Below are 12887 nucleotides of genomic sequence, written 5' to 3'. Positions count from 1 at the left end.
GCACTGTAAACCCATTCCATACAAGGAGCTAATCTTTGTTGGTCATTGACACAGAAACATTTGTTTTGGCTTTCAAACACGATTTCCCAACTTTGCAACAATGACTGGACCTTCCTAGCTGTAAACAATTTTGAGATGCTTAGTTTAGTTTAGTTTAGTTTAGAGATACAGCGCGGAAACAGGCCCTTCGGCCCACCGAGTCCGCATCGACCAGCGATCCCCGCTCATTAACACTATCTTACATACACCAGGGACAATTTTACATTTATACCAAGCCAGTTAACCTCCAAACATGTCCATCTTCGGAGTGTGGGAGGAAACCGAAGATCTCAGAGAAAACGCACGTGCGTCATGGGAAGAACGTACAAACCCCGTGCAGACAAGCACCCTTGGTCAGGATGGACCCCGGGTCTCTGGCGCTGCAAGGCAGCAACTCTACCGCTCTGCCATCACGCCGCCCACATGTTCTGAAGTTATGAAAGGAGTTAGAAACATAGAAACATAGAAAATAGGTGCAGGAGTAAGCCATTCGGCCCTTCGAGCCTGCACCGCCATTCAATATGATCATGGCTGATCATCCAGCTCAGTAACCTGTACCTGCCTTCTCTCCATACCCCCTGATCCCTTTAGCCACAAGGGCCACATCTAACTCCCTCTTAAATATAGCCAATGAACTGGCCTCAACTACCTTCTGTGGCAGAGAATTCCATAGACTCACCACTCTCTGTGTAAAGAAATGTTTTCTCATCTCGGTCCTAAAAGACTTCCCCCTTATCCTTAAGCTGTGACCCCTGGTTCTGGACTTCCCCAACATCGGGAACAATCTTTCCGCATCTAGCCTCTCCAACCCCTTAAGAATTTTATATGTTTCTACAAGATCCCCCCTCAGTCTTCTAAATTCCAGCGAGTATAAGTCTAGTCTATCCAGTCTTTCTTCATATGAAAGTCCTGCCATCCCAGGGATCAATCTGGTGAACCTTCTCTGTACTCCCTCTAAGGCTAGAATGTCTTTCCTCGGATTAGGAGACCAAAACTGCACACAATACACCAGGTGCGGTCTCACTTGGAGTTATATAAATCCAAGTTTTTAAAAAATTAACCAGGAAATGGGAAAATTATGCATTACATTTTCCTTGTCCCTCCAGGTTACGAGGCTTAATAATGTTTACACTGAGGACATTCTCCAATGCATCGTGTGTCGTAACTACTGAGCTAAAGAATGTGAAGAGAATTGATGCAGCATCTCAAAGCTGAACAGCCAAGAGGCACTGTGCGTTATCAACAGCACCAGCACCAGCTATTTCACCCAGACACTCTGATGTCGAGGTTTGATGCGCCCCTTCCTGTATGTGTTGCCTACATTCCTTGCTTTGATCCGAAGCACTGCAGGTTACGCGAAGAAAAATAAAGAAATACAGTCTGAAGAAGGGTCGCGACCCGAAACGTCACCCATTCCTTCTCTCCCGAGATGCTGCCTGACCCGCTGAGTTACTCCAGCATTTTGTGTCTACCCTCGACTTGACTCTTGTACATTGCCTGCAGGAATTAAGTTCCTTCCATTCATTGTTTTAATTTTTCCTCCTTTTTCATACAGTATCTCTTTCTACCACATAAGCTGGAGTTCTGCTTCCTAGTGTCAGATTTACAATATCACGTCAATAAACAAGCCCTATCATTTCTGTTTCAATTGTTTTTATTCTGTGACTTAAGATATAATTTCATTTCTGTCTCAGCTGCCTCTCTTCTACTTTGCCCTCAAGGTTTAGCAGAACAGAGCCTCGTCACAGTCCAAGTCTTCTGCACGTTAGTAACCCAGCAGCATTATCACCCGCAGAGGAATGTGCTACTGTTCTGTGGTTCAGCAAAAAATTCAGCTAACCAAACTCCCATCATTAAAGTCGAGGAACATTATAATACTTGTTCCTTCAGTGCTTCTTTGACAAATCTCATTGATCTCTCAGAAACATCAGGGAATCAAGGAGTACTACAGCAACAAAATAGGTCCTTTGGCTATCTTGCCCATGCCAACCATGTACATATCTATACCAGTCCCATTACCCACATGGGGTGGGAGCTGCTTTACGTCCTCATCGTCCACCCTGGGTAGTTCTATGGAACTGGCAACATTTGCAGCAAAGCGTCAACTCCGGTACTCTGAAGCACCAATTGCCACTTTTGAATGTTGTAGTTGACATACGAAAGAAAGATTACCCACATTTGGCCCATAGCCTTCTTTGACTTGGTAATTCAAGTGCTCATGTATAAGAAAATAACTGCAGATGCTGGTACAAATCGAAGGTATTTATTCACAAAATGCTGGAGTAACTCAGCGGGTCAGGCAGCATCTCGGGAGAGAAGGAATGGGTGACGTTTCGGGTCGAGACCAGACTGGTCTGAAGAATGGTCTCGACCCGAAACGTCACCCATTCCTTCTCTCCCGAGATGCTGCCTGACCCGCTGAGTTACTCCAGCATTTTGTAAATAAATCCCTTCCAAGTGCTTATATAGATGCTTCTTAAATGTTGTAAGTGAATCTTCTTCTACTAGTTTCGTTTATTGTTATGTGTACTGAGGTACAGTGCAAAGTTACGACCTCTCTAGTCACCTTGTTCCAGATTCCAAACAATCTGGGTGTGTAAGAATTCTCCCTCAGATTCTCAGTAACCCTCCTATCTTTCATTTTATACGTGTACACCCTCCTGTTTTAGACAACCTCACCGAGAGACGAACATCCTCGCTATCTTTCAGGACCAGACATGGGTCTCTAGCCCTGTGAGGCAGAAGCCCCACCAGCTACCCCACTGTGCCAGCCCATCTCCTATCCGAGACTAGTTCTTTTGATAAGTTATAATGTGAGAAAATAAATCTCGATTCTTTTTGAAAGTCGGCTCTGCTATTATAAGAAACTCCATTTGGATTATTTATCCAATTATTTATTATTTACGAAGAAGATGGTCCCAACCCAATTTCTCAATTTTAAAAAATAAAGAGATATAAGAAATAATCTTAGGAGCGGGAAAGTTTCATCGATCCCTATCGGGCCGACCATTTTCTATGGTCGTAGACAATGGTTGTTTACAAATAGGTAATATAGACAAAGGCGATGTTGGGAATGCAAAGATGTGACTAGTCTTTACCCCAATTCTGTTTTTCAACTTACATCAGTAATTGATGTAACTGTACCAGTACTTTTGCAAAACCTGTAAAAACATTAGCACGACACTCTCAGAATGACCTCAGTTCAGTAAGGTTTTTAGATTTCCTTGCCTTTACAAAAGCTTCTATTACATTCTATTGGTTACATTCTATTTGCATCAACTTTTAGACCAAGATAAACTACCTAAATGTAATAAGATCAAGATAAAATACTAATGGACTCTTGATTCCTTTGAACTTTACCTCATGTACAGTTAGCCAAATGAATGCTGTACATTTCAGTATCCAAAGGATTTTTTTAAATGTTAGAGCTATTAGTGCAACATGGTGATTACACAAGTGAAGGAATGAGTGATGTTTCAGGTCGAGACCCTTCTTCAAACTTCAGAAGGGTCTCGACCCGAAACGTCACCCATTCCTTCTCTCCAGAGATGCTGCCTGTCCCGCTGAGTTACCCCAGCATTTTGTGTCTGTCTTCGATTTGAGCCGGCATCTGCAGTTCTTTCCTACACATTGTGATTACACAGGAAGTGAGATATAAGGAACCACAGATGCTGCAATCTTAAGCAAAAACACAAAGTGCTGGAGTAACTCAGCGGGCCAGGCAGCATCTCTGGAGGGAATGGATGCACACCATTTCAGGTCAGGACCCATCTTCAGAAACTGGCCGACAGTAGTTTGGAAGATCTTTGGAAATGTTGTCACACTATTGTACGCCTTCGTTGGCAAACACTACTTACACTCTTTACCCACATTGGGATGAGTACATACATGAGATGCATCTAATATGGTGCAAACTTTGGTCCTGCCAACTCCTCCAGTAAACCCAATAAAGAATGTAAAAGGCGCTGCTCATTGTTGACTGTGTTGTTCAGAGTCCAACAATCTTGTCCTCTTTGAGGCATTGTTATTCTGGCACGGAAGCACAAGATGCTGGAGTCTTGAGTTATAATATAAACAAACTGCAGGAGGAACTCAGTGAGTCGGGCAACATCTGTGGAGGAAAATGGGCATTACCACAGATGCAGTCTGACCCACTGACATCTTCCAGCAGTTTCCTTTTTGCTCATCGTTCTGGCTTGTCTTCACTAGAGTTTTATTCAGAATATAGACACAAAATGCTGGAGGAACTCAGCAGGTCTGACAGCATCTCTGGAGAGAAAAAATAGGTGACGTTTCGTGTCAGAACCCATCTTCAGTTCTTTAGTTTAGAGATGCAGCATGGAAACAGGCCACACTGACCAGCAATCCCCGCACACTCACACTACCCCACACACACTAGAGACAAGTTCACACTCACACTACCCCACACACACTAGGGACAAGTTTACACTCACACTACCCCACACACACTAGGGACAAGTTTACACTCACACTACCCCACACACACTAGGGACAAGTTTACACTCACACTACCCCACACACACTAGGGACAAGTTTACACTCACACTACCCCACACACACTAGGGACAAGTTTACACTCACACTACCCCACACACACTAGGGACAAGTTTACACTCACACTACCCCACACACACTAGGGACAAGTTCACACTCACACTACCACACACACACTAGGGACAAGTTCACACTCACACTACCCCACACACACTAGGGACAAGTTTACACTCACACTACCCCACACACACTAGGGACAAGTTTACACTCACACTACCCCACACACACTAGGGACAAGTTTACACTCACACTACCCCACACACACTAGGGACAAGTTTACACTCACACTACCCCACACACACTAGGGACAAGTTTACACTCACACTACCCCACACACACTAGGGACAAGTTTACACTCACACTACCCCACACACACTAGGGACAAGTTTACACTCACACTACCCCACACACACTAGGGACAAGTTTACACGCACACTACCCCACACACACTAGGGACAAGTTTACACTCACACTACCCCACACACACTAGGGACAAGTTCACACTCACACTACCCCACACACACTAGGGACAAGTTTACACTCACACTACCCCACACACACTAGGGACAAGTTTACACTCACACTACCCCACACACACTAGGGACAAGTTTACACTCACACTACCCCACACACACTAGGGACAAGTTTACACTCACACTACCCCACACACACTAGGGACAAGTTTACATTTACACCCAGCCAATTAACCTATACACCTGCACGTCTTTGGATGTGTGGGAAGAAACCGAAGATCTCGGAGAAAACCCACGCAGGTCACGGGGAGAACGTACAAACTCCGTACAAACAAACACCCGTAGTCAGGATCGAACCCGGGTTCTGGCGCTGTAAGGCAGCAACTCTACCGCTATTCCTTCATGTTGACTAACTATATTTTGTTATGAAGTCATTCTGCTTTTCAAAGCCAATTGTCTATCATTCAATGGTTTCAAAACTCTGCAGCTTGCCTTACCATGGCTTCTTGTTGTCTTTACTAGAGTTTTATTCAGAATATAGACACAAAATGCTGGAGTAACTCAGCGGGTCTGACAGCATCTCTGGAGAGAAAGAATGGGTGACGTTTCGGGTCGGAACCCATCTTCAGTTCTTTAGTTTAATTAAGAGAAATAGCACGGAAACAGGCCCTTCGGCCCACTGAGTCCGCACCGACCAGCTTTCCCCTTGGAAAAGTTTCGTTTATTAGTGTCACGTGTACTGAGGTACAGTGAAAAGCTTATATGTTGCGAGCTATCCAGTCAGCAGAAATTCTATACATGCTTACAATCGAGCCGTCCACAGTAGACAGACACAGGATAACGTGTATAACGCTTAGTGTAAGAAAAATTCGGTAAAGTCCAATGAAGATAGTCCGAGGGTCTCCAATGAGGTAGATGGTAGGTCAGGACCACTCTCCACTTAGTGGTAGAATGGTTCAGTTGCCTGATAACAGCTGGGAAGAAACTGTCCCTGAATCTGGACGTAGGAAAATAACTGCAGATGCTGGTACAAATCAAAGGTATCACAAAATGCTAGAGTAGCTCAGCGGGTCAGGCAGCATCTCTGGAGAGAAGGAATGGGTGACATCAGTCTGAAGAAGTCTAAAGACCCGAAACGTCACCCATTCCTTCTCTCCAGAGATGCTGCCTGACCCGCTGAGTTACTCCAGCATTCTGTGATACCTGAATCTGGACGTATGCTTTTTCACACTTCTGTACCTCTTGCCTGAACACAAGAATTGTTTTGGTTAACAACCTTGTCGACTGAGGATATGTGACTTTTTATTGGGACAGTTGAAATATTATGCCATTTTGAATATATGTGTGGCAGATACCTTCCATAGCATCTTTAGAGGCTATTCATGGCCATCTCACCCATGTATTTTAAATTCTGCCGCAGAGCTCTAATCTTTGCTATTGCTCTATGACGTTACTCTATTGAGGGCGGCAAGGTGGTGTATTGGTAGAGCTACTGCCTCACAGCGCCAGAGACCCGGGTTCGATCCCGACTGCGGGTGCTGGCTGTACGTTCTCCCCATGACTTGCGTGCGTTTTCTCCAAGATCTTTGGTTTCCTCCCACACTCCGAAGGCATACAGGTTAATTGGCTTGGTAATTGTCCCTAATATGTGTAGGAAAGTGATAATGTGCGGTGATCGCAGAGTGACCGGTGAACTTGGTGGGCAGAAGGGCCTGTTTCCGCACTATCTAAACTAAACTAAATAGACCATAAACTGTCATTGAGCACATTTTCACTGTGTCGATAATCATGGCAATGACTATTTGAAGAACAGTCTGAAGAGGGATCTCGACCCGAAACGTCACCCATTTCCTCTCGCCAGAGATGCTGCCTGTCCCGCTGAGTTGCTCCAGCATGTTGTGTCTTATCTTCGGTTTAAACCAGCATCTGCAGTTCCTTCCTACCCAATGACTAATTAATTACATCTCCCGGCGGGCCGATGTGCCAGACGCCTCCCGGCGGGCTGCGGAGACACCGGGGCCGGAGTCTCGCGGGTGGGAGCCCACGGCCGGTGGTGTTGACGGAGCCCACGGCTGGGGCCTGGGTCGGCACCACGGAGAGGACCCAGCGGCGACAGTGGAGAGGTCGGTGCGGCGGTCGATGAGGGCGCCGACGGACGGACGAGGGCGGATCACGTGGAAGTGAGGAGGCCGCTGCCGCTACCTTGGGTGTACCAGCAAAGAACTCCACTGTGACCTGTTACAAGCGGCGATACAGTATTCAATCCAATTAATTATATTTTCATTTTGAAGTCATTCTGCTATTGAAGCCAATTCTCTGCCGTGTCACGGCTTTTGCATCTCGCGTTGGAGCAAATAATTTAACATTCCTTGATGTCGAAATGTTGCACACAAGATTATAACCGTCATTCTCTTTGTTTAATACCCTTCATTGAATCTGCAGTTTAATTAAGGCATAAACAAACCTGTAACACAGCATGCCATCTCAATAGACAATAGACAATAGGTGCAGGAGGAGGCCATTTGGCCCTTCGAGCCAACACCGCCATTCAATGTGATCATGGCTGATCATTCTCAATCAGTACCCCGTTCCTGTCTTCTCCCCATACCTCCTGACTCCGCTATCCTTAAGAGCTCTATCCAGCTCTCTCAGAAGGTGAATTCACAGTGTTGGGAGCAAGTCCTTCAAAATATTTGCTATCTGTATCCCCTTTCATCTGATTCCACTTGCCAAGTTTGCAGCTGAAATAGTGCACGATTTTAGAACTCAATTAAGTTACATTTGCTTTTCTGTGCTCCAGTGTGACATGGATTGGTGCAAGCTAAATTCTCACCCTCACTAATAACTTCCACAGGATCACTTGCTGTATAAATATTCAAATCAATTATTCATATCAATGTAAATTATTTAAATGTCAATCTAATTAAAAATAAATGTAATTGAAAACTTTAAAATACAACAGAATAATTAAAAACTGTAAAGCAAAATAACTCAGGCACTTTGCCCTTTTCATCGGGTTTTGCGTGTGACCTCAGTAGTTTTATCGAAGGTATCACAAAATGCTGGAGTAACTCAGCGGGTCAGGCAGCATCTAGGAGAGAGGGAATGGGTGACGTTTCGGGTCGAGACCCTTCTTCAGACTGAACTAAAACTTCAGTAGTTTTATCCATCAACATTCCCAGTGTAAAGCTGAGGGCTCTGTGCACTCTAAGCATTTCATAGCTCCATCACTGAGCTCGATGGTGAGTTTAGCAAAAGGCACACAAGTGTGAAGACTCACACCTCCAGATTCAGGGACAGTTTCTTCCCAGCTGTTATCAGGCAACTGAACCATCCTACCACAACCGAAGAGCCTGTTCCCACTCTGTATCTATATGTTTTCAAATACGCAGGACGTGATGTTAAAATCCAAAGTGCCACCTCTTAACTTGCTCCCGGTGGTGATGGGAGGCTCACCTATGCTCCTCCGATGTTGAGAAAGGTTGGGCAGACACGTCATTGGGGTTATTAAGTGGGCTCCTACTTTCATCGACGTTTCGCTGATTGGGCCCACAACGTCTCCAGTAGGCTCAGCAGTGCGTTCTGGCGTCCCAGAACCACCCCCCTCTGCATCTGCCTAGCCGGCTTACTGGGGAGACCAGATGGGGTCTTTCCTCTTCAGCCAGAGCCACTGGCTACTGCCACCCCTGATGTGTCCTCGATGGCCTGGCGTTGGGCTTGTCCGCTGATCCCCAGGTCCTTCATCAGTCTTACAGTTGATGTTGCCACGAAGGCCCGACATCCAACTTCTACCGGGCCGATCTTTGCTCTCCAGCCCCGCTGTTCTGCCTCCGCTGCAAGCTCTGTATATCGCAGTTTCTTTCTTTCGAAGGCTTCCTGCACAGCATCCTCCCAAGGGACTGTGAGCTCCACAAAATAAATTAAACCAAACTAAAATTTGCCTCCCAAAGAGACCATGCAGAGCCCCTCCTCTCCATCTGCAAGAGTCTACCCGGTACAACGGTAGCAAATGGAAACAAAATGCTGGAGTAACTCAGCGGCACAGGACTGCATCTCTGGAGAGAAGGAATGGGTGACGTTTCGGTTAGAGACTTAAGAAGGGACTCGTCTCGAAACGTCACCCATTCCTTCTCTCCAGAGATGCTGCCTGTCCCGCTGAGTTACCCCAGCATTTCTTGTCTACCTTCGGTTTAAACCAGCATCCGCAGTTCTTTTCTACACACAACGGTCGCAAACATGGAATTACATACTCAAGTGCACAATTAACCCCTTTGAACATGATCTGACTTGACAGCAAAGGACACAGGGACGTATTATTAATTTTAATAATTGTCGTCTCAGCCAAATTGCACTTCCACTGACGGGAAATACTTTCATTGCAAAGTAGGTCTCGAGTTCTGTTAATAAACTGCAATGGCAACCCTTAAGGCACTTTGGTTGGCTGGAAGTTCGATTGCCAGGTTCTGTGAAGGAATTGGCATCTTCCCGCGCGCTTAGTCTAACACAGGAGCTAATGAGAGGAGGAAGCTCCCACTGACCCTGACTGTCTTTCCTGACCACAGCTTTAATTAATGGGCCGTTAGACTCACTGAGACCTTTTATCCCCTAGGGAATTCTTTTATGCGGTGAAGAATGTACACTGCAGTGCAATATCAACATAAAGAACCCAGGGATGAGCTTTCAGATAAATGCATTCAGCTGAGTTAAGATGACAGATCGTTGCACCCAATCGCTCTTTCTCAATGTGCAAAGGAGAAAAGAGCTTCAATTTTTTTTCTCCATGTTCCAAGCCCCAAAGCCACGTGCAACCAGCAAATTATTTCATTCGTGATAGGCGCAGAATTAGGCCATTCGGCTCATCAAAACCTGCTCCGCCATTCAATCGAGGCTGATCAATCTTTCCCTCTGAACCCCATTCTCCTGCCTTCTCCCCATAACACCCGTACTAATCAAAATCTTCCCGTGCAAAAATCTTCTGAGATGCAATCTATCCTTTTTCAAGTGCAGCATTGATATGCAAGGATAAATTGTGTGCAAGTGTGGGGATGGGACTTGAAGCAACATGCGACTGACTTATTGGTGAGGGGAGCATCCTCACATCGACTCTGTCAAGCCCTGGAAGCTCTGTTGCATTTATTGGGCGGTACAGTGGAGCAACTAGTAGAGCTGCTGCCTCACAGCGCCAGAGACCCGTGTTCGATCGCCACTCCGCCGCTGTCTGCGAAGTTTGCATGTGCTCCCTGTGACAGCTTGGGTTTCCTCCGGGTGCTCCGGTTCCCTCCTACATCCCAAAGGCCTACGGATTTGTAGGTTAATTGGCCTCTGTAAAATTGCCACTCGTGTGCATGGAGTGAATGAGAAAGTGGGATATCATGGAACTAGTGTGAGCAGGTGATCGAAGGACTGTGTGGACCTGGTGGGCTCCCATCACTTATCATTCTTCTAAACATGAGGTTATTGGACCGGCCCGCTTAAATTCTCCTCAAAGGACGATTCTACCTCCCATCCCAACGTGTTCCAGGAAATCAATCCAGTAAATTCCCCGCTGTATTCCGTGTAAGGAGATCAGAACTGTAGGTAATGCTCCAGTCACAGTTTCATATTGTCCACGTACCTTCAGCAAGACGTTTCCACTCTTGTGCTCAAATACTTTGCAGAGAAGGCCAACGTGACATGTGCCTTGCTAGCTGCAAAACCCACCTGCATGTTAACCCGCGGGTGGGGACAGGATAATGGCATTAAATTATCCATTATATTTAGATGATCGACTATGGCGTACACTGGACCTCCAAATGTCTTGTTTGTGCATCCATTCCCCTGCACTGAACATGTGGAACTGTGGAACACGGCTGCCCTCAACCCCTGCTCAATAGTATTCTGACAGTCGCTCCTTGTGGCCCTGTAGATCCAATAGTCCTCGAATCTTTGGCTTGTCCTGCTACCGCGAGAGGCAGAGTGGTCCTCAGGCAGCAAGTGGATGTTGCTGATGAATCCCGAGGCCCTGACCCATGGACTGTCATGGTGGTCTTTTTATAGCCCAAGGCCGTCAAAGGTGTTTTAACCATTCTTAGAAGCTCCTAATCGAGTCATACAGCACGGAAACTGGCCAAAAGGCCCAACTTGCCCACGCTGACCAAGGTGCTTCACCTATATGCGAAAGCCCATGTGGTCACGGGGAGAGCGTACAAACTCCGTACAGACAGCACCCGTAGTCAGGATCGAACCCGGGTCCCTGGCGCTGTAAGGCAGCAATTCTACCGCTGCGCCACTGTGCTACCCAGAGCCGAATGGCCTCCCTCCTTCTGAGTTGTTATAAATGCCAGGAACAATAGCTGATGTTAGATGTAAATACACTGATTAAAACATTATAATAACACTGGAGAATGAATGGGAGCATTGTCTTTCTGATATCCTAAGTTTTTAAATAACCAGATACATTTAATATAATTTGTTCAATTTTGCTCAGTGTCGTCATATTGAGGCTACTCAAGTTGTATTTTCAACAGCTACAATTGATAGAGAGACGTGCACTGATTTACTTGAGACTGGAGGTCCATACATCTTACATTTCCAAAGGAGACCACAAAATTCACATGGGTTTGGAACGGGAAAGATAGTTGTGAAATCAAAATGTATTCCTAAGTACTTTACTCTTATCTCGGTTATGCTTTAAGTATGGTTTCACAATCTTGGGCCGAGTGCCAAAACAATTGGCGCTTGATTTGTACAAAGTTGTGCTGATTGGGAAAGTCTGAATTCAGTATTTAGTGCTTCCGATTCCACCCTGACAATAGTTGCACTCCTGTCCGGGCCGGACAGATGCTGCATTCCTCCCCGAGCCCCGGCTATTGATCGTGCTCTCACCACGTACCTGTGTCAGCGCTGTTCTTTGGAGCTTCCATCAGTCCCTCCAGCACATGCTCCACGATGTTCTCCGGGGTGTCTGAGAAATGCCACAACCTGCTGCTCAACGTTGACCCGTTGGGGCTCATTTCCCCCGACGACAGGGAAGGACTGGTCAGCTCGTCGTCCGTGTCGGTCCACTTGTTCTCCAGGCAGCCGATGTCGGAGCTAAACTCATCCTTGGGACTCGGGCTGTCATTGCCGGGGACGGCGTCTTTTAGGAAGGGGAGGATCTTGGACGCGCTCGGCCTCCGCTTCAGCGTCCCTGGAAAGAAGCTGTCCTTGTCCACACGGCTCCTGGTCAGTGTCGAGGTCTGCTTCTTGAGAAACTTCTCTATCTGCTTCATCCCTGTCATCGTCTTCGAACACTGATCCGGGGCTGAAGGGTTTCAGCGAGCCTCACCGCCTCGACTGTGTGGGAGGGGCTCCCTGCCTCATCGCCAGAGCTGTTTGTTTCAAACCCGGGCGAGCATGGAGCTCGAGGGCAGTTCACTCCCATTGACTGTTTGAAGCAAAACAGGAATTTCCATGGCACTCTGCAAGCTGATACTAGTAGGCAAGAGGCAGAAGGAGCTAAATTTAAAAAAAAGCAACACAGGCGTAATCAGTCAAGGTATGAGGCAGAGCAAAATTAATTCTACAACATAAAATTAAATTTAAAAGGAGTTTCCAGAAACTCAAATGTGTGAAACTTCTTCTCAATCTAACCCTCTGACTCTCCCATCTTTAATTACATTTGTGCTTTTGTTACTTATCATAAAACCCATTTAACACTTTAAAAATCAAACGGTCAATGAAGAAACTCTTGCATTTATATAGCATTATTCATAATATTGCAGCCAATCCAATGGTTAATAATTACTTTGGCTACCTTAGTTTAGTTTAGTTTAGTTTTAT

General features: G+C 46.0%; 1 protein-coding gene across 1 annotated transcript in view; it reads right to left on the bottom strand.

The window, feature by feature from the left end:
- rapgefl1 (Rap guanine nucleotide exchange factor (GEF)-like 1) overlaps positions 1-12887 on the bottom strand; it is a 108983-nt gene that overhangs the window by 60110 nt on the left and 35986 nt on the right. Inside the window, exon 2 of the mRNA XM_078424438.1 lies at positions 11959-12563. Within this exon, the coding sequence (XP_078280564.1) occupies positions 11959-12346 (388 nt within the window). The 5' untranslated portion in view covers positions 12347-12563. The remainder of the gene's footprint in view (positions 1-11958; positions 12564-12887) is intronic.

Source organism: Rhinoraja longicauda, chromosome 29 (assembly GCF_053455715.1).
Source record: "Rhinoraja longicauda isolate Sanriku21f chromosome 29, sRhiLon1.1, whole genome shotgun sequence".
NCBI classification, from domain to species: domain Eukaryota; kingdom Metazoa; phylum Chordata; class Chondrichthyes; order Rajiformes; family Arhynchobatidae; genus Rhinoraja; species Rhinoraja longicauda.
Note: the sequence above shows the minus strand (reverse complement) of the source record. Positions and strands in the feature narration are given on the sequence as shown.